The sequence below is a fragment of the Macrobrachium rosenbergii genome, chromosome 30 (genome assembly GCF_040412425.1).
Source record: "Macrobrachium rosenbergii isolate ZJJX-2024 chromosome 30, ASM4041242v1, whole genome shotgun sequence".
Taxonomy (NCBI): Eukaryota; Metazoa; Arthropoda; class Malacostraca; order Decapoda; family Palaemonidae; genus Macrobrachium; species Macrobrachium rosenbergii.
The window spans coordinates 20,904,581-20,928,351 of NC_089770.1; the positions used below are offsets into that span (position 1 = coordinate 20,904,581).

The 23,771-nt window shown below is 35.3% G+C and overlaps 2 protein-coding genes across 14 annotated transcripts in view; one reads left to right on the forward strand and one right to left on the reverse strand.

The window, feature by feature from the left end:
• The window catches only part of LOC136855125 (uncharacterized), a 192,316-nt gene extending 168,563 nt beyond the window's left edge, over nt 1–23,753 (forward strand). The window contains exon 4 of the mRNA XM_067131985.1: nt 23,323–23,753. Coding sequence (XP_066988086.1) covers nt 23,323–23,613 — 291 coding nt within the window. The 3' untranslated portion in view covers nt 23,614–23,753. The remainder of the gene's footprint in view (nt 1–23,322) is intronic.
• The window catches only part of LOC136855123 (sodium/calcium exchanger Calx-like), a 249,375-nt gene continuing 243,810 nt past the window's right edge, over nt 18,207–23,771 (reverse strand). For all 13 annotated transcript variants that reach the window (XM_067131983.1, XM_067131978.1, XM_067131975.1 and 10 more), the window contains one exon: nt 18,207–22,046. In XM_067131983.1, coding sequence (XP_066988084.1) covers nt 21,908–22,046 — 139 coding nt within the window. In that variant the 3' untranslated portion in view covers nt 18,207–21,907. The remainder of the gene's footprint in view (nt 22,047–23,771) is intronic.

Consider the following 23,771-nt stretch of genomic DNA (forward strand, 5'->3'; position numbering starts at 1 on the left):
TGTACTGTACAATACATAATATGGACAAGGGGAAATATGCAGGCAGAAGTTAAACATGGAGTGATAAATCCGTAGAGTTTCAAGCTGTTGACATACGGTAACTAAAATCTCGACGTCGTTCTCGAATGCTAGCGAAAAGAGAATAGTAAGTAGAATTGAAAAGACCTTGTATAAAATCAGTTCAGCTGATGCTGCCATTCTTTTCAAAATAATAATAATAATAATAATAATAATAATAATAATAATAATAATAATAATAATAATAATAATAATATACAGAGACAGGAGAATGAAAAATAGAACACAGGAATAGCACGACAAACCAGTGCACGGACAGTACATGAGACAGACTAAAGAACTGGCCAGCGATGAAACATGGCAGTGGGTACAGAGGGGAGAACTCAAGAAGGAAACAGGAATGCTAACAGCGGCACAAGATCAGGCCCTAAGAACCAAATATATCCAAAGAACAATAGATGGAAATAACATCTCACCCATGTGCAGGAAGTGCAATATGAAAGACGAGACCATAAACCACATAGCAAGCGAATGTCCGGCGCTTGCACAGAACCAGTACAAAAAGAGGCATGATTCAGTAGCAAAAGCCCTCCACTGGAGCCTGTGCAAGAAACACCAGCTAGCTTGCAAAAATAAGTGGTTCGAACACCAACCCGAGGGAATGATAGAAAACGATCAGGTAAAGATCCTCTGGGACTATGGTATTAGAACAGATAGGATGATGCGTGCCAATAGACCAGACTTGACGCTGATTGACAAAATTAAGAAGAAAGTATCACTCACTGATGTCGCAATACCATGGGAAATCGGAGTCGATGAAAAAGAAAGAGAAAAAATTGATAGGTATCAAGACCTGAAAATCGAAATAAGAAGGATATGGAATATGCCAGTGGAAATTGTACCCATAATAAGAGGAACACTAGGCACGATCCCAAGATCCCTGAAAAGGAATCTGGAAAAACTAGAAGCCGAAGTAGCTCTAGGACTCGTGCAGAAGAGCGTGCTACTAGAAACCGCTCACATAGTCAGAAAAGCGATGAACTCCTAAGGAGGCAGGATGCAACTCGGAACCCCACGCTGTAATTACCACCCAGTCGAATAGGATAACTGAGATAGAGAAAATAATAATAAATTAATAATAATAATAATTAAAAAAAATACTCATAGTAGCATGAGTCTTGAAATGGAGCAACAAATGCACAGTTATGTATATGTACATATATTTAAACTGGATTTGTTTCTCCAATAATAATAATAATAATAATAATAATCCCAGTCCTAGAACCTTTGAAAGAGAGAAGCTCTCGTAAATACTAACAACAAAAGGTAGCAGAATGGCAGTGATGGATGCATAATGTTAGAAGATAGAACACATGAGACCTTGCAATCCATGTGGAAAATGATTTGTAAGGGAATCACCTTCCAGCGGGTTGTTGTTGTCTCGTAGAAACAACTCTGGAATATGCTAGAACCGCATATCTTAATACGCATAATCTAGTGACAAGGCCACGAACATTTACAAATGAATTAGAATTGTCCATCAGGCTGATATACTTAGAACTTTAGATTCCCAGGATTCGGGGTACTAAGTTTGCATGATTGGTCCTAACTTCAGTGGTGGTTTTGACATTATTGAATGATGGGTATTTGTAAAAGACCTTTTTGAAATAGTTTACTAACTCGATATTGACATATTCAGTGAACTCATTCTTAAACCGTTCAGCAGTCGTACTTTTAAGCCCACGCCGGAGATAAATTTGACAGAAGTCAATTACATAATCACTAGGAAATTTAAACAAGAACTAAATGATTTAAATAAGAACCATATAACAGTGTTTCTTGGTTTTATGTGGCAGTAATGCAACAAATGAAATTTATTGTTGGCCGAAAAGAACATTCAGTATGGAGTGAAGTAAGAAATGGACACGAAGATTTGAGTAATATCCATACTGCAGTTGCACGTCACGAAATCTTTAGCCACATACTACATGCTTATTTTGACCTCAAACAGTTTGGAGAGGTTGGAGTTCATTTATAACTTGATAAGCTTTTCGTGGCCACAACGAACGTGAATCACCTGAAAAATAGATGTAATTATATTGAGTTAGGGTATTTTCTAGTTGAATTCGACGAAAACCTGGAAAACCATTTAAAACTCCGACCGTTTTTCAAGGATTATCAAAAATACCCAGAATGATATAATCAACTCATATAGTACCGTTCTTTAAATGCCATAAAAAATTTTTTAAATGCCATCAAAAATGAAATTTTAGAATGGAGGCATGTTGTTGCTATAATAAAGTTATGGGGAATTTTGCACAAAATCAGGGAGAGCCAGTTTCAGTTCCATGAATTTCTTCAGATATATTTCAGTTACAAACTCCTTTTTATATTTGTAATTCAAAATTAAGCAATAGCAAACCATTTACCAAATATAGTCAAATACATTTTCTTTATGGCACGGCCTTTCTTCAGTTTCTTAGAGTGCTAATGTTGACTTGTGTCTTCCACAATTTACTGGCAAAAGTTCAGTTATCTCAAATGCTTTTTTAGTTGTAGCAGTGTTGTTTTTATCAGTCTTCGAGGACAGAAAAGCACTTAAGATTTTTGAGTATTTGCCAGTGGATTGTGGGATCCATATGTGCATTAGTACTTGAGGAAATTACATTGATTGTCCAAGTTTTTTCATTATCCTTAATTTAAAAGCATAACATAAACAACATGGCGCCTATGTCGAACCTTTTTCCGAATTAACGTAAGTCGACCCGCCACTGTTTGTGAAGCTAAATGCATTTTCGCACCTAAGCCTTCCTTATAACAGATTATTTTGTAAGAGTTCAAATTAATAAAATGTTAATGTAAATTGGTAATATATAATATATATGCATATATATATATATATATATATATATATATATATATATATATATATATATATATATATATATATATATATATATATATATATATATATATACAATACACATACATATATATAAATTATATATATATATATATATATATATATATATATATATATATATATATATATATATATATATATATATATATATATATATATATATATATATATATATATTATATATATATATATATATATATATATATATATATATATATATATATAGAAAAGTGAAGAAAGCAAATTTAAAACCCAATTCTAAGGCTGAAGAGTAATAATGTCAGTAACACTGATAACAATAATAATACTGAAATAATAATAGAAGATGAATGATATCAAGCAGGAAAGGAATAGACCCCCATAAAGTTAAGTCATTTATTAACAGTGTTACAAAAAATATTACAACGTTACGAGCACCTTGGCTTTGGACCAGATAGCAGCCTAAGGGTTCCACTGAACTTATGTTCACCACACGAAGCACTGCAATGCAGTTTGACAGTATCCACTGACCAATATTATGGAAGCTCTTACTTCACTCTGGTATCCTCATTAAATATGTAAAATTAATTAAAACTACCCATGAACGAAGTAGTTGCAACGCCAACTTGCAGTGAATAGAGGAGTGCTACAAGGAATGCGGTCGGAGATTGAAGAGAAGGCTTAGGTTGGATCAGCAAAGCACCACAAAATTTACAAAGCTTGCTTAATGGAATGCATAATCTACCCAGAATGATGGCACTTCAGGTAACACGACGAAAAACAGAAGTAATGAGGACAGAGTATACTGAAACATGATACTATCGACAGTGAAACTATATATGAATGACTGTCGACTTGAGAAAATATTTTAAGATGGTAAGTGGAAGATGGAGCACAGGAAAGACATGATTAGTGGAATTTTGTAGTGTCCTTTTGTGTCTCACGGTGTTGGATGATGACGATGACAGTATCATCTTTCTAAATCTCTGATTTTTAGTTTTAAATCACGTTGGTTCAATAGAAAATTAAAAACATTTTCCACACCCTGCACATGCAAGGCCTTTCAAGTCTTTTACTTGCGCTTAATGAGTAAAAAGACAAATTTAGCGTAGTGCCAAGTGCCTCTCAAGATTCTTGAGGCCAGTCTAAAGTATGCATGCCTGTTCAGAAAAAAAAAAACACACTTCCAACCAGTTTGAGCTTCTGAAAGTTCTAACAATTTAAGTATTGTACATGATGAGAAAAATCATTCCATAAATTAGTCATAGCTGGAGCATAACTTCTAGAAAACTGTGTTACTAATCTCACAAAAGAAAAGCCAAGACTTAAAATTACCAGGAGAATCTGGTGCAGTGTAATGGATAGTTTGAAAATGATCAGAATTGAAAAAAAAAAAAATCTTATAAAGCATGCACAGTAAACTAATTTTACAGAACTCAAGTATTAACCCAACAATGTATTATTCAAGTCAGCTGCTGAAGACCAAACTGGGGAATAATATTCAAAACATGTTAGAATAAAAGATTAAAAAAATTTCCAGAAGACCGGTCTCTTAAATTCTCGAGGGATTTTCTCAGGATACCAATTTTTTGCACAATGTAAGAAGAGATACAATTAGATGGGATCAATGCCAGTAGTGTATTATCTTCTATATCTGTAGCCAGCTTGTTTTGTCGACCAAACATATATAATATAAAGAGAACTGAGTCGAGATCACTGCCCGGAGAAGACCCGAGTTTACATTCCTGGTTTCACAATAGTCCCCTGGAGCAACTACTCTTTGTAATCTAGATTTCAAAAATTCAGTAATACTAAAAATGCTCCCCATTTCCTGTCTGAGTTTGAAAACTAGGGCCCCATGATTGAACAATTTCAAAAGCGGCACTGAAGTCAAGACCAATCACACAATCTTAGCTCCCCGAATCTTGGGAATCTAAAGTTCTAAGTATATCAGCCTGATGGACAATTCCAGTTCATTTGTAAATGCTCATGTCGTTGTTCATTGGAGTATGAGTAATAAGATGTGCCGTTCTAGCATATTCCAGAGTTGTTTCTATGAGATAGCAACATCCCACTGGAAGGTGATTCCCTACCATTTTCCACATGGATTGCAAGGTCTCGTGCATTCTGTTTTCTAACAGTATGCCTCCATCACTGCCATTTTGCTACCTGTTGTTAGTGTTTAGGAGAGCTTCTCTCTTTCAAAGGTTCTAGGACTGGGATTATTATTATTATTATTATTATTATTATTATTATTATTATTATTATTATTATTATTATTATTATTATTATTATTATTATTATTCAAGCTGCAGTCCTAGTTATAAAAAAAATTACAAGCCAAAGGCTCCAAAAGAGAAAGCAGCCCGGTACAGAAATCGAAGTAGATAAGTAGAAATTAAACGATGTCAGGAAATTCACCTAGGATTACAAATGGGTTGGCAGGATGTGGGGGGATGTTCTTGACCCACTGATAATCAAATTATGAAGAATGAAGCTCCGCCCTTACAGACTTCTAAATTTGACTGTTGGCAGGCCTAGGACACTGGTTCCACACCCTCTTCACCCAGATCTCTCACTGATTATGTTTCCATGAGAGATTTTAGCTCCATTTCTTTCGAAAATCTGCAACTGCAGGACTACATTCAGGAGATGAGATCGATGCAAATGAAGTAGAATATCCTACATGAACAATTACACTGTTTTCCAGGCATATACAAACAGTATAGAACCAAGAGCAATTCCTTGAGAACGCGAGAGATTACTTATCTGTATTCAATACTGCTCATCAGTCACTACTTTCTGTAATCTATTTGCTGCAGATTATATAATAATACTAAGAAATATTCCCCTAACTCCCCTCTGTCTAATTTTGAAAGGTAAGGTCTCATGATTAACAAGGTCGAGAGCAGCACTAAAATTATTCCCAAGGTATATGCCTACATAAGAAATTCGCATTTTAAATATTTTTGCAGTGATTAGAGATGAAATATCAACAGTGATAAAATATTTTCTTGTGTACTGTTATGATATGTGTAATGCTCATACTTAGAGTCAGTTAAACTTGTAATGAAATACGGTACAGTATGCATCAAAATTCGTGTGACCCGATTTTAGTGATTTTCGTTCGAAAATCACCAACTGGCAACTCTTACCTTCTTCACATTTCTAATAATGCTACAGTAAGTTGTAACTTCGCTCAAAAAAGATACAGTTCACTAAGCATGGTTTTAAAGTATCGTTGCTATATTTTTTATCAAAATATCATCCAGATCATTATAGAAACATTAACATACTAATTTTTAATTATGGTAAATATGAAAAGACATAAATACATAATGAATGTGACTTTTTAGTCACCATAGTGCAATAATGTATTCAACGTAATGAACGTATCGGAGATGTAGTTGTGGGCGTGGTCTAACCAGATGTCAACTGTTTAAATGGTCCAGTTTCCCTCCCCTCGCCTTACCCGTAGGCCAAGTGCTGTTCATGCTTCTCGATTATATCTTTCTTATGAAGCCTATAGACCTATGAAGAAAATAATGACGGAAGTATACCACACCAAGACTGTGGAGGAATTTCACAAATCCTTCTTTATGGTGTTATAGACACCCTTTATAAGTTACAAAGATTTGTTGCAACTGTCTTAAATATAGCCTAGCATGTTATAAAGCCATGAGCATAGGCCTAGACTCCAGCAATGGTATTATTATTATTATTATTATTATTATTATTATTATTATTATTATTATTATTATTATTATTATTATTATTTATAATACGCTGTTGTCATTCTGCAGAATCTGCACACAGTAGGTGTGGCTGGTAATGTCCGACCTAATTATAGTCTTCCATTCCTAAAGTAAAAGTGAAATAATATAAAGGTTTAATTGTATTTCTAATAGCGAAGATTACTCTCCACCTCGCTTATTTATTTATTTTTTCTTCAAACTGTAGAAACCCTCTGGAGACTAGACCTATGTAGTCTTGGCTATAGACTAAGCTATGATTTGTAATAATTTATTGCAAGTATTGAAATCATGATCTTGGCTGACATTTGCTTTATACACAAAACTGCAAAAGCAAAAAGAAGTAATAACTTTGAATTCATATCCCAAATGCATCAGTTTTTATCATTAGACTATGCAGTGCTTAAGTGCTTAACTTTTCTTTTTCACTCCTTCGTGACGTCCTTTTTCACAGTTTCACTGTATCCAGACTGACGGTTCCATGGAAGTCACGGTGAGCCTTGCGAAGGATTCATGCTACAGTAACATATTTAGTTTTCGTTCTGAAATATTCTTGTAGCATGAAGTATTTTCGTTTTTCACAATCCAATATATTTCAATGATAAGATTCTACATAACAAGTGACCAACTTTTCCTCATACATACACATGTTTACTGAGTAAAATATAAGATTTAATACTAAATGGCAACTTAAGAACAATGCTTGTCCAGTACAAAAATAAAAAGTCGCACGAGTTTTGCAGCATACTGTACAGTAAATCAAGCACAGCAAAAAAAATGGCAACATGTATGTACGTATGCACATACTCATTCAATGGCATTGTGAACTTCCTGGAGTTTGTTTAGTTTTTTATTTTTATTTTTATGATATAGTACAGTAATTCATATTTCATTAAAGGATATGTATAGTACTGAGATATGGAAGAGAGAGAGAGAGAGAGAGAGAGAGAGAGAGAGAGAGAGAGAGAGAGAGAGAGAGAGAGAGAGCAACAACTGAAGTATGTTTACATCGAAGCCTAATACAGTAACACACACTCCTTCACTATTTTATTTATGATTTATGCATAGGATACGTTCGTACACACACACACTCATTCATTAATTCCAATAACTTTTTAGTGTTCTGAAAATGAATTTGCATAGAGCAGTCATTATCGAGAAATGCCATGTGTACTAAAGATGTAAACGCAGGGTGTTGTACAGTTGACCTCCCGTATTCACAGGGGTTAGGGACCACAACCGCCCATGAATAGCTGAAATCCGTGAATACTTGAGACCCCTCTAAAAACGCTTATAACTGCATATTTTAATAGTTCAAACACCAAATATACTGTAAACTATCATCCTTAAACACTTTAATATCATTCCAAAGTCATCTTACAACATTATTACCCTTAAAAATATATGGCTTACAGCTACGTGTGAACACTCCTATAACTGTTACTCTTACCAAGATGAAAACTAATCAAGTCACCCCTATATTCTGGCACGAACATTTTCCTTCATACAGTGTTCAAGCCTTACTGTTGTCTTTTAACGTATACAGTAGATAGAGGTAACATTTTCTTTCCTGCGAGCTTTGTGTTTGGAATTTTTGCATTGTTTGGCGAATGGTTTTTAAGAAAAGTAAAATGCATTTTATTGATATTTTACTGTTTACATTGATATTAATATTTGAAAATTAGTAAATAATTTTTTTATGAAAAATGTACTTAGTCACAAAAATAAAATGAAAATCCTGCCTATTTTAATAGTTCAAACACCAAATGTACCTTAAACTATCATCCTAAAACACTTTAATATAATTTCAAAGTCATTTTACATCATTACCCTTAAAAATATATGACTTACAGCCACGCATGAACACTCCTACAATTGTTACTTGTACCAAGGTGAAAACTAATCAATTTACCCCTATATTCAGGCACAAACATTTTCTTTCATACAGTATTCAAGCCTTACCATTTTCTTTTAACATATACATTAGATAGGGCACCATTTTTTTTCTTGTGAGTTTTGTGTTTGGAATTTGTGCATCATTTGGTGAACTTTTTTAAGAAACAAAATGCATTTTATTGATATTTTACTGTGTTTACGTTAATATTTGAAAATTCTTAAATAATTTTTTATCATAAAAAATATATTTAATCACGAAAATAAAATTAAAATAAATGGCAAATATTTTAGATATGCTCTACAAAAAAATCCCCAAGTAGGCAAAATTTTCCATAAATAATTTGAAGTTATGTCCCACAGAAACATCTGTGAATAGGCAAATCTGCAAATACTGAAACTCAAATAGGTGGGGTTGACTGTTATGTAATGCGCTAACACTGTGTACAGTATTACAAAGCAAACAAATTTCATTTTTCATTGTACTAGGGTACTTTCAAACAAGATTACCAAACTTATGGCTTATGTAACAGTTCATAAAAGAAGTGACATAAACATCAAGTAAACAAACAAATCGAGAAACAACTGTTTTGCGATTTGAGGGGTTTTACTTTAACCTAAAGTATGTTTACCTTTGTATACCCATTTTATGTACAAAAATAAAAATAATAACTCCAGTAATACATTTGTTTCTTTTAGCAACTAAAAATTATTTCCCTAATTCTGTCGCAAGTAGGCTCAATCACCTGATTCTGAGAGCGTAAACATTAGTCACTGCAAATGGCTGATGGACTGTTGGTTTTTTTATACATATTACGATGATAAACAAGATGATAATGCAGTGTAAATGGATTCAGTAAGTAAATTATCAATTTTATTATCCCTATCCTAAAAACCTACCTACTGAACTGTCATTTAGGAGAGAAAGAAAAAGAAGAGGTTGCATTTTGTTTTCAAAGTGTATTTATGCAGTATATGTTGTTACAAATCTGATTGAAAACGTAGATAATTGCCTTTTGCACAGTTTTTAGTTAAAAGTATGATGTTTGTTGTTTATAAGAATACTGAGTGTTTTTCAGTTATGTGGTATTGACAAGATTAGGTGAACATCTCAAGATCTTTTACTCGCTGTTATCCAGATTATGGTCCTGTTATCCAGATTATGGTTATATTATATATATATTAATTTGGATAATTGAAGGATATATATTATATATATATATATATATATATATATATATATATATATATATATATATATATATATATATATATATATATATATATATATATATATATATATATATATACTGTATATATATACACATATATATATATATGTACATACATACAGAAATCCCCCGATTATCCAGAACTTCATTATCCGGAACTCGACATTATCCTATCTGACACACCTGTACCAGGATACCAAGGCCCAAAGATATATGATTGTATAAGTTTCAAAAATCTGAAAAGACAGGGACTTAGGCCAAAAGATATGATACTGTGCCTATATATATATATATATATATATATATATATATATATATATATATATATATATATATATATATATATATATATATATATATATATATATATATATATATATATATATATATATATATTATATATATATATATATATATATATATATATATATATATATTATATATATATATTATATACCTGATATAATATATATATATATATATATATATATATATATATATATATATGAGGGTAAGTCAAAAGTTCAGGAAAAATTCAATATACTCTTTATTTAAGGAAATTCAAACATCATTTTTTTCTACATATCTACCATCTAACTCTCTACACTTTTCAAGGCTGTTTCACCTCTGCAACCCTTCTTTGTAGAAATTTGGGGCCTTTCTATTAAACCATGTTGAAACTGCATGTTTAGCAGCATCCAAAGATTCAAACCGGACTCCTCTTAAGTGTTCCTTGAGTTTTGGGAACAGGAAAAAATCTGAAGGAGCAAGATCAGGACTATAAGGAGGATGTGGAAGAGTTTCCCACCTAAATTTCCGATAGGACTTCTCTTGCAACCCTTGATGAATGTGCTGGAGCGTTATCATGATGGAACAAAATTTATTTCGGTTCCAACTTTCCTTGACGTTTTTAGCCAATGCAGTCTTCAGTTTGAAAAAACACCTTTGTAGTAGTTCCCGGTGATTGTTTTTTGTCCTTCAAGGAAATCAATCAAAATCAAACCTTTGGAGTCCCAAAACACTGTTGCCATAACCTTCTGGGCAGATCTCGCCACTTTGAACTTCACTGGTGCAGCTGAACCTCTTGGTAACCATTGCTTTGATTGAATTTTTCCACTTTCTGGGTCATATTGATGGATCAAGTTTCATCTCCAGTAACAATCCTGTCAAAAAACTCTGATTCATTTGATTCAATCTTCGTTAAAACTGCAAGAGAAAAGTTCAGCTCTTTGATGCAGTTGGTCTTCAACAACGCTTTGGGACCCAACGTGCTGAAAGTTTACTCAAACCAAGATTTTCATTTAAAATTGAAAATGCGGAACCATTGTGTGTTGAGATTTCTATCTTTCATTAGCTATCATATCGATAGTAATGTTGACGATCTTCATCCACTAGATTCTGGGGCCAAAGCCACAATTCTTTCATTTTTTTAGCTTGCCGATGGTCTTCCCTCTCTTGGGTTGTCTTTGAGGTTCCAACTTCTTTTAGACCATCCAGTAAATCACTTTATCCAATCATAAACAACTGAGAGATGGAGTTCGAATCTCCATAAACTTGAGTGCAAAGCTTCAATAATTTTCCTGGTTTCCAATCAAGATTGTGGTCAGATTTCTTGATGTTATATCTCATCTCAAAATTTTTATTTTCCATGGGTTCAAGAATATTATATTTCTGAAGCAGATGTTAACACCACGGTATATAAGAGGATGACTGAGGTAACAAGTCTATATGGATCACTACATCACAGATAATTGTTTACCATATATATTTGGGTATATATTTATATTCCTATATATAAATACATCATTCAACAATTTTTATAACTTTTTGATATTACCCTCGTATATATATATATATATATATATATATATATATATATATATATATATATATATATACACACACACATACTGTATATATAGGCAGTCCTCAGTTATTGGCAGTGGTTCTGTTCTGAGGGTGTGATGATAACCGAAAATCGGCGATTTTCGCGATTTTTCGGCGGATATCGGGGCTTATTCGCGCCGAAAAACGCCGATTTTCGGTTACCGGCGCCTCTGTTCGGTATGTATTGGCGCCAATACCCAATTATCAGCGCCGATAAGCGGAAATCGGCGATTATCGGCGCCGAAAATTGCCGATTTTCGTAGCTAGACAAGCGCCATAAAACCGAATCGCCATCAACCGAGCCTGCCATTAACCAGGGGCTGCCTGTATATACAGACACACACACACACACACACGTATATCAAGACGCATAAGTAAGGTAACCCCCTGCTCCCCATCATCAGTCAGATTCCTGCCCCGACATACCAGTTGGCTAAGAGGCTAAATACCATCCTTATCCCTTATGTCCCAAGCAGCCACAGTCTGAAGTCATCAGCAGAGTTCCTGGAGGCCTTAAGAGCGGCACCCCACGGAGGCTGCATTGCTTCGATGGATGTGGAGTCCCTCTTTACCAACGTCCCCGTTGATGAGACCATCCAAATGATCTTGGACCGTGTGTATAGGGACTCCACCACCCCATCCCTGAACATCCCTGAGCATGCCCTCCTCACCCTCCTGGAAATCTGCACCAAAAAGGCCCTTTTCTCCAGCCATCATGGCTATATGTGCACCTAGATCGACGGGATGGCGATGGGTTCTCCCCTCAGAGTCCTCTTCGCCAATTTCTATATGGGCACTATGGAGCAAAGGGTTCAAAGATATACACCAACCAAGGATGTGTGTGCGCACGTTGACAACACCTTCGTCAGCGCCAGTTCGCAAGAGGAGATCGAAACCTGAGGCGTGCATTCCACAACCATAGCTGCCTCAGTTTCACGATTGAGCAGAGCCAAAACCGCTGCCTCCCTTCCTTGACGTCCTTGTGGAACAGAGAGGCCTCTTTCTCTACAGTGGTCTACACAAAATGCACGAACCTGGGCATGTGTAAACAGGGCGGCGAGTGCCCCGAGAGGTATAAGCGCTCCACCATCAGCGCCTACATCAGGAGGGCCCTCTCACACTGCTCCTCCTGGAACGACACACACAGAGAAATAGAACATGTAGCCCGGGCCCTCGTCGACAATGGACACCCAAACTGGAATATAGAAGAGTCTATCAAGGTGAACATCGATAGATGGTACCATCAGGAACTTGTCCCGATGCCCCTGAATGCCTAGAGCTCTTCTATAAAGGACAATTTCACCATAAATATAAAGAAGACGAACGCGCCCTCAAAAACATCATCGAAAATAATGTCAGCCCTGTTGACTCAACAAGAATATACATCTGGTTATTTATTACAAGAGCAAAAGACGAGCAGCCTGGTTATGCATAACAACCCAGCCCCCTCAGCAGGACCCCTTGAAGAAAACCAACGTGGTATACCGGTACTCATGCCCCGTCCGAGGATGCCTTGGTTCTTACATCAGTATGACCACCATGCCTTTCTCCAAGAGGATTTCCTGCCACGCCCAAGATGGGGCTATCTTTAATCATGCCAGGACCGTCCATAACCAAAGAATAGCAAGAAAAAACATAATCACGAACATCGAAATAATTGACCGAACTACCGACCACCGCCGCCTACACCTCTTGGAAGCATTGCACATTGGGAAGGAGAAACCAACCCTCAACATTACGCAGGAAACCTTTCTCCTCCCCATGGCAGCCAGGAGACATGCACTGAGCGATCCCCATAGTGAACGAGCGAATCAAAATTCGGCATCTGAGGATCAAAATTCTTCCATTCATCCCCAGCACTACAATGCCGCTCGCATGCAAGATGAGTCCCGAACATTGACTTGGGAGAATAGGCTCTGCCCGAGGGTACATGCCCCGGCCAGCCAATCATAATTCAGCACCGATCAAGGCCCCCTTATAAATACCAACCCGAGCACCTCATTTCTTCAGACCTTCTGCAACCACGTCCAGAGGATGACCAACGAGCTGGTCGAAACACGTCAACGGTACCTAAAATAGAACCTGAATCCAGACGAACGATTTCTGATTGGATATTTTAATAAAAAACTTCCCATATTCCGCACACTATCCTTTTCCAACATGAATATCGGCCAGTTGCTGACTAACATCGCTGAGCCTGAAAAGCAAATCACAAGGAAGATAGAAAAGACACTATATAAGATAAATTCGCATAATACAGCCATCCTTTTTAATAATAATAATAATAACAGATTCTGCAGATGACACTTAATAATTGCAAAAATAGAGAATAAGTATGCACAGCAACTCAGGCCACCCTGTGTGAAAGAAGATAATGTCATTTATGGAAGAGATGCCTCATTATCCCATCTTTCCCACATTTCAGATCTTCTTGCCTCACTGCTTAGGATGCATTGGATAAGCGAATTGCTTCTGCTTCCCAGTCGGGTGATCAGATTGGACATTGTTCGCCTAACAATGATTTTTAAATTATCCAGGTGGTTTTCTATGAACATCTGCGTGGTGGAGTGGTAGCGAGGTGTGTTTTGTGAATAACGGTGATACATCTCATGGCCTCTCGGTTATAGTTCATCCAAAGGGAACACCCTTATATGCATACTGTATAGCAGTATGAGTGGAAGAGCAGCAGTTTTTTGTCTCATTGACAAAAAGCAAACCTCCTTGCAATCATGTTGCCAGTTGCACATAGTTTACAACATCTATGTTTTATGTCTGCCACATCTTTTAGGTCATTCATGATGACGTGGCCCAAATACAGCAATTCATACACAAATTATGGACAATTTCTGAGGAAAGTTTGTGGTTCTGAAATATGCTTAAGCGATTTCAGGGAGCAGTGACATGCACTGGGTCTTGGTTTCTTTGTATAGTATATAAAATTCATCTGCATATCTGCAGCAGGTGTCAATCAGTTGCTGGAGACCTTGCACTGATTGGGAAATCAGAACCATATCATCGGCGTAACAGAGGTTTTTTTTTTTTTTTTTTCAGTGATAGTGCATTCGATTGGGAGTGAGTTGAGTTTGACATTTGGGGCATCTGTGTACATAATAAATAGGTTTGGAGAGAGAATGCCCCCTTGCCGGAGCCCTGTTTAGAGAGCCAAAGTTGTACAACAATATGTTACCCCATTTGACAGAATGTCTGTGTGGAGAACCAGCAATATAAAATGCCAATTACTGTAAATGTAGAGGTGTGCCTCTGTTGTGCAGCGTCAGGAAGAGCTTCAGGTAGTTTACTCTGTCAAATGTTTTTCTCACATCTGCAAAACATAGGAATACAGGAGAGTCTGATGACAGGTAATAGTTCAGCAATTCTTTCAGGATGTAGATGCAGGTGTCGGTTGAGTGGTTTGCTTTAAATCTGAATTGGTTGTTAGTAGTGTGTAGAAAGGTGAGAAGTCTCACTAGAGGGACAACTTGTGTGTCTTTGACACAATTGTAGTAATTGCAGTTGGGTGATAATTGCCAGGGTCAGATGCACCCTTTAGCTTGTTTTTTTATTAAATGGTATTAAGTGAACTAAGAGTATGGAGCCTGGGAGAAACTGGTGAACTATGCACTCACTGAATAGTGCCGTTTCTTCTTCTCTATGTCTTCCTGTGAAGAACTTATCCCACACAACTGCTGTGTTCGCTGTCTCCGTGGTTATTTTTCTCAGGGCATCAAAGGCGTCCTCTACCCCTTGGGCATTCCAAGTGGCTGAAGAGAATTGGGCATCTATTGCACTTTACAACTTGTCTTCACAAAGTAGCCTGATATTCATTACTGCCTCATCACGGGAAAACTTGCTGATTTTTATCCAGTCTTCCGTAGATCGCTTCCAGCGCCTAAAATCCTCCACTGACATCACATACATGCAGTTTTGGGGGGAAATATGCTTGCTGTTCCCCCTGCCTAGTGTTGAATTATTCCCACCTGTTCGTATGGCCGTACCTAATGCCTGAACTAATGTGTTTAGATCGACTGCTGCACCATCGCCGATGCCGCTTCTGGCGTCTCTAGGTCTTATTAGTCTAGGGGTGCTTTTCAGCGATCTTCTACAAAACCCCAACATTCTGCGTAGGTAATACTCCGTCACTGCGCCATGTATGATACTCTATGGGCAGGGTAAGTAAGAGGCACTATTTCCGTGTTGATGGTTTATTACAGAGGCGTCTTAATCCTATGGTGGGTATAGTGCAACTGACGTTTGTGCCAAAATCTTGGCGCGGACGGAGTTGGGTAATGCGTTGCTTACCATAGACATAACATTCCATTCAGTAGTATTACTGATATCAGCAACATGATACACACTTATCCTACATTCTCTATTTCATATTTACCATTTTGCAGTTCCTATAAAATTCATTATTTGTTTCTTCAGGAGTTAATTTGTTGTTGCACAGAACATTATAATACTGTACTAATATTTCACTGTTCTGATTAAAATCTTGCCAGCAGTAATCTACTGCTTACTGCTCTTCAGTTAGTCATTGCTTCTTGAATTTGGTGTTAAGGTCACCATACTTCTCTGCCAGTTCCACCTGCTTGTCTTGAATAAATTCACACATTAGCTACATCCAGTCTCTCTTCCCACTCTGCACAGTGAGTCACAAACAGCTAAGCTGTCCAGTCCATATTTCTTGATTCATTTTCTGTCTGTTGCATCTCTCTGAATTGATTCAGGCTTCATATATTCCAAATTCCTATTTTCAGTTTATCCTTCAGATTTAAAAACCATTGGATTCTCAGCACACTGTATGCTCAGCACAAGGTTATTTCTAAATTCTGTCATTCCATTGATGTTGCAGTATCCATGGGAGAGACCTTGGCTGTATACATCAAAGGATAATTAATTCTTTGTAGTATGCCATTCCTACCTGACTAAAGTCCATGACCCCTGCCTTTGCTTTTTGGTTTTAACCATGGTCATCCATCAGGTATGCAGAGATGAAGATGAAGAGAAAAAGCATTTAGTGCTTTAATTAACCTTGCCATCTTTGTACTACTTATGATTTATGCTGCTCATCCCGAGCAAGGCCACATTTTTCTATTATAGGTCTAGCCTTTACCTGAAGAGGTGTCAACCTACAACATAGCAGATATTTGCACCATGAGCTTATGGCCCAAATCCAGGTACTAATAGCTGGGCCTGCCAGACCTTGTGTGCACTAAAGGGTAGGAGCACAAACTCCCTGAAAGTACTTTGATAAGATACCCAAGTTACCTCACCCTGTAAACTGTAAAAATGTTTGATGTATAAACACCCAAGGATGGCATTCACTGGATATTTAACAGTGAAACAACATCTCATTCTCCTGTACATGTGTTTTACTCTCTTGATTTGCAGTGGGGAAATTGGTTCTTCAGTTGTCTGTATTGTATGGAAGATTCATTATTGCATAAACTATTCCTTATGATTTTATTTTACCTTGGCTATTAGATGCTGTGGTTGTGCTTTACATGTATTCTAAAAGCATTGCATTATAGCTGTCATTTGTATGTGTTGTCAAATGATATCAAGAATTGAGTACTAGTACTTCTTTCTGATTTGTCATGTCTTATCTCATAGCTTTTTTGGCTTTAAGTTTTCTGGTTGAAAATCTTGACCTTTAACAAAATCATGCAGCCTGCCAATGTGAATGTTCTCATTATTTGCTGCTGACTGACATTTCCTGAGAAAGTTCACATCAGATAGCATTGTCATACCTCATACTTGCCATAATTATTTGAGGCAAGTTTAATTCCTATGTGCCTTTCCTATAATAATTTGAACTTTGAATTCCCCCATCATTCTTATTATTATTTAATATTAAGTACAGTAGTTTAAACCAGACCACTGAGCTAATTTATTGAACTCTTACATGTCTGGCTGTAAGGATTTGTCTTATGATAAAGTTTAGATTTTATTTACTGAAATTACATTAAAATTTTTATAATTAGGTTACCAGGTAATTGAAACTGTTGGAGAATCTTATAAAATTTCTTGACAGATTTTTTGCCAAACCTTGACTTTTGTTGCCATTTATATTTTGGACCTATACACAAATGGTGTCTTTATTAGTGTTACAAGATAGTTTGGACAGATATAGACTGGATCAAATTGTATATTCTTCATATATTGATGGGTGAACAAAATTTACCCATTCTAAGATGAGTCAGAATTACTTGTGTGGCTTTCCTTTTGATATCTTGAATAATGGTAAAGTCACAAAGAGATTTTTTATACACATTAGTATGGGGATCATTACAGTGGTTGATATAGTATGAGTTTTGTCATAAAGATTCCCCATGTTGGTGGTCTTGTAGCTAATCACATGTGTTAAGAATTTAAACTGTATTTGGTTAAATTCTTTTATAATTATAATACAAATAATAATAGTGGTGATAATAAAGAGAGGCATTTCAAACCAAAAGTAGCCTATTTTGTAAAATATTAAGTTTACTAGATGTTATGTGATATTCATAATAAAAAGCATAATAGAAAAACATTTTATTTTGGCAAGAATAATACATTACAATTAATACCATAATGAAAAGTTATAGGTCAATTATGACAGCTAAACATTATACCTGTATGGTAATCCATTCGTTATTTTAGTGCTCTGCACGTGAAATATATCATTACCCTATACAGGGAAACTTTTAACATCAACTTATCTATAAAAATAAAATATTTAACATTTCTTTTTAGTTTAGCATGTATTATTAGGCCCAACTTTTCAGATTTTTTTTTTATTGTGAAGACATTATTTTGGTTTAGACAAAGAGTAGAACATGTTACTGTATATAATTGAATAGAGCAGAAGCTCTAGTAAGGTAAATTAAAATTTTCATAGGCTCACCAACAGAAAGTGGACATTTTAAACTTTACAAGTGTAGATTTATTAATGTAGTGTATAACATTACAGTAGGTATCTCCAAAACATTATCATAATGAAGAACAAATTGTGAGTTAATATTAGTTCAAACTGCATTTATGCATCTAGCAAAGAGAGAGAGAAGACCTAAAGCCCTAGGAATTTCTTGAAGTAAAAGGCATTTTCAGATTCTTCCAACAGTTTAAGTGAAAAGTACACCATGTGCATTTTAGTATAAAAATTTACCAACCCTAAATTCTAGAGCATATTGTATACAGCATAAAAGCTAACATTAGAATGAATTTAAATAAAGGCTATCAAGTCAACAATTACATAATATTTTCCTTTACTTTGTAGTTCATTCTTAAATTTCCTAAATTGTTGTTTACTACAGTATACTTTCCTTCTGATGGCTAATCATAAAATTCACATCCATTGTAAATTCAAAGACATTTCCAATAAAACTACTAAATCATACTGTACTTTTGATTTACAGTACAGCACTGTGTAAAGTTTACAAATAGATTTACTATACATCCAAATTCACCAAGTGTCATTTTTATTGCCTCTATGAAGTAACCATACCCACTTTTGATTCTAGCCTATCCTGTACTCTCTGGCTGTTGAAAATCATTAATGATGACTTATGTTTGTACAAAACCATTTTGATATTTTACAAGTGAAACCGTGAAGCTCTGACATTATAACTCTCATCGGCTTAAATTAAGGCACGCAAGAGTAACTACGAAACTATTATAAACCCATTTTCCTTCCAGGAAACCACTTTTTAAAAGCAAAGTACTGTACTATAAAATAATAATTTCATGGGAACATACAGAAATGAAAACTAACAAGATAGTCTGCTACCAGATCTCACAAGTATCTAGTCCTTCAAGACCAGACACAGGTTAATTATTTAAAACTGTTTCCCCTTGTACCGCCAGATAATTTGCCATCCAATATGGAAGCAAATTAAGAAAATATTTATGAACAATCTCCGTAAATCTGAGGAAATCCTTGCCTCAGAACCTCAATAAGCAGTAAGAGAATATATAGATAATGTAAAAGAGTCTAATGGCTATGTTATATTGAATTATTATCAAAGACAGACCAGAAGCAGTTAAAAATAGCAAATAAAAACTATATGTGTATGGAAGATTTTCATCACATAGATCCCTGAAAAACTGAAAAGAAATTAGATGTAGTCTATCTACATTTAAAAGGATTTTTCAGGCATAGTACCTGTTGAAGTAACAGGTGCCATATTCCCCATTACTGTTTACCAACAAGTAGCAAATCTCACACGTAACAATTAATACTCCTAGGTAGTTTAAGTACTTGTAAGGTACTTAATGTATGTGAAGTGCTGATATGAGCAGATAATTACACCAACTTTACATACAAGCATTGGATATTTACAGTCATGTTGTGTTAATGTGTACAGAAGTTTTAAAGTGACTGTATCTGTTCACAACTAGGGTATATTAAAGGTAAAAAATGCACAGTGTTAAAATACATATGACAGAAAATAACTGTGGATGAGATTACATTTTGTAAACAGTCACCTCTGGAATTTTCTTGCTTACAATTGATGCAGTAAATTTACAATGCCATTGTTAATTGGCTGTATCAAAATTTACCTTGGTGCCATCTGAACAATGCAGGATACTGTACAGTATGTTAAACTAAATCAGTACTGTGTAACAAATCAATACTGCTGGCAAATTCATTATTTCAACTAAACAAGACCTTGCTTTTCATAGTCAACAGTTTAACTGAAAATCTTTTAAAAATAGTAATAGTATAAAAGACCTGACATTCTTAATGATACATTACAGTTAACCTTTAAATTTCTAACCATTACTCCGTCAATTACTAACAATTATTGTGATATGAATTCATACAGTTATTTTGCAATTATAAAATATCTGAGAGAAACATTTAAGTGTTTTGCCATACATTCAAGTATTTTATGCACAACTTTTACAAACCCTATTATTCCAGTGGTTAGAAATGTTGTATTGCCAGCCAGCCAAATACATATTTGAAAGTACCTGTACATCCTTTATCTCGAAAACAGATACTGATCTGTAACTTCCAGTATTAGTGTCATTCAAAAATCCTGTCATTAGCAATACTATACAGTACTATTACCTTTATTATAAAAAGATACATCACAGAATCAACATCTATAGCAACTCCTGTAATATCCTATGGGCCAACCTTTGCACAACAAATCTCTTAATAGGTAAAAACATAGAAGTGTTCATAATTTTTAATTTTCTTGCATTGTACTGTGGTTAGAATGCTTGTTATCTCGGTATATTATTTAACTTTTTCATTATGGATACAAAATTTCTTCCTTGAGATTGTATTTTTGTTGTTCTGAAGCATTTGGTATAGTTATTTTTTCACATAAACATGAATAAACTACAGTGTGTACTTATCACAGTACAGTAGTAGTTTCTGCAAAAACACTAACACATTTTGAACAGAAGCTAATGTCTACCATGATAATATGTAATTAACAGTCACAATCTATGGTAAAATACCAAAGTATAAATGGTGATTAGAATTCTTTCATCCTGCTCTGATGCCCAATGCTGAAAGGCTTCTACCCATAAAACAAAATAAAAATTATGCAGAAATTTCTTAAATAGCTGCAACTTTTCCACCAAAAAAAAAAAAAAAATTATTAAATTTCACAAAATCTGGGAAAGAAATTTTAGTGTGTTTTGGTGGCATTTAGAAAGTGTGTTCAGCACTGAGCAAATGCTGAAAACTGAATGAAAATTTACTCTCACTGCCACAAACTAAGATGCTATGAGACATCCTTGCTTAGTTTACTATATTTCCATTGACTGTCACTGACAAAATTATGATTGACCAAATACCTAAACAAAGTAATTGTAATTTTAATAAAAGAGGAGCAATATCCAGATATATTTTAGTCCTCTAGGTGACAAAAGGAAGTCTACTATATATATTGGAGTTAATTTTGTAAGTCAAGTTCTCCTTTGAAGGTAAGACATGAAATCACGATGGATCTTCTTCAGAATTAACTCACTGTAGTGCTGAGAATGAATGGCATCACCATAATTGCTGCAAAGAAAGCATATCAAATTTGTGCATGCTATTGTGCTATTGTTTTAAAGGTAGACCCCATCTAGCATTTGGCTGATCAATATGAAACCACATGATATGATAGCAAGTCACTATAGAACCTTGATAATGCAATATCTCTGATAGGTAACAAGACTGATATACATCAATGAAAAATGTAAAAGATTCTTTTATTGACATGTTAAAGATATCTTAAAATTTAGAAGTTGAAGTAACCAGTAGTCTGGAATGCTGAGATCAGAACATATATAAGCCACAGCATTATCATAAAGATACCCGAACATATTTTTGGACATGGAGGACCTCCAAGTTCTGCCTTGCCAAATATGCTGAACATTCTGTGGATAGAAAGAAAATTAATTCAGTACTGTAAGGTTTTTGTAAAAACTAGGTCATCTCTTAGCTAAGAGTTGGAGTTATTCGTGAAAGGGTAAGAATTAAATTTCACAGTAAGTCAATATACTGCCAGAGTGTAGTCCCTGACTTTCACCATCAGATATGTTTCCTCTTACCGTTGCTCTAAATTTTTCCGTTACTTATTCATCACCAACCTCATCCCCATTCTGAGTTGAGGTACTATCCTCTGGCAAGGTACGATATTGTTCTCTTGCAAATGATAATGATGTAACACCCATGGGCAAACATATGGTACAAGGTATTTTGTCCAATGAGCAGGGGTGTGGTTTGTAGATGTTCATTGGGTTATAATTAGCATACCTTCTTAGGTCCACTTTATAATAGTTTCACTTTACTAAAAGTTTCTGTTGGCTGGCTAACCGATACTTCAAGATGTTGGATGTTTTTTGTTCAAATATTTTGTTTATTTTTTTAACAGCAATGCTCCACATTTGCCTAGATCTGGAAGGCAAGTAATGCAGGAAGTTTAGGGCTTGCAAGGGTAAAGGTCTTCATTCTTTCTATCAACTATACTTGGATAATAAACTCTTGAAAGAGATGATCAGTTTTTCTTGGTGTGATACAAGGGTAAGCTAACAGCATAATCACACATCATAAAACAATGGCTAATTTATGGGCAGTCATGAATTTATATGGAAACATATGGTAACCACTCACACAGGCCACTGATTGAAGTTGGTCATGACAGCCATTGCAATGCGTGGTTGGTATCACCCACACATGGTTATGCTGTGGTACATGTGAGCTTATATGAAAATTAAAACCTAACTCACATCTGAAGTAGGACATTTCTTCAGTCACCTTTGCTGTGGTGTGGGTTTTTGGGTTAGAGGATTTTTTACTATTTTTGGTCTTATAAAAAAGTTTAACCACACCATCAAGTTAAAATAATTAACTCTTATAAGGCTGGCCCAAAGGATGTTTCTTTAATAATAACATTTTAATTTTGTACTGTAATTGCAGTTTTTAAAAAAATTTTATCACCACCAACTCTTACACTGAGTAACACCAAGGGCCTCTGTGAAATGTACCCCTCAAAATTTTGCTAATCAAATAAATGAAAAATTATGAAGATGCTTGACAGAGTTTCTCTGGTTTATTTGCTGTTGATGGAAGCTAGATAATTCACATATGTGTAAGTTAGTGTTGGCCTGCATTTTCTGCACAATGTACATAATGTATGCTGATTTATTGCAGTTGGGGACAAGAACCTGGCACATGGCTGGCCACGACACTCACAGTGGTATTGGTCCTTTTATTCTTTATACTGAGAGAAAAAACTGGTATGAAGAAACATGCACACACTGTCAGGGCAAAAAGAAAAAAGAAAGTACAGTACTCAACTGCACAGCAAAACAGCCAAATGGGGAAGACACCAATGCAATGCATCCACACATGAAGAAGGCTGAAGGAACAATGGATGGTGTGACTGAGAAGAGCATGGGTAGTCCTCCTTCTCCATCATCCTCACCACGATATCTTCGTTAGTCAGTTTGCAGCCAGTCCAGGGCATAGACTGAAGGATCCTCCATAATTGAAAGGCATAGAGTTTCTATCCCAATAGGAACAATTGTGGTCTTGCACTATGTTCCAGGAGGATAAGGACCTAGAGAAATTTGTAGGCTTTACTGAACGTACTAACCAAG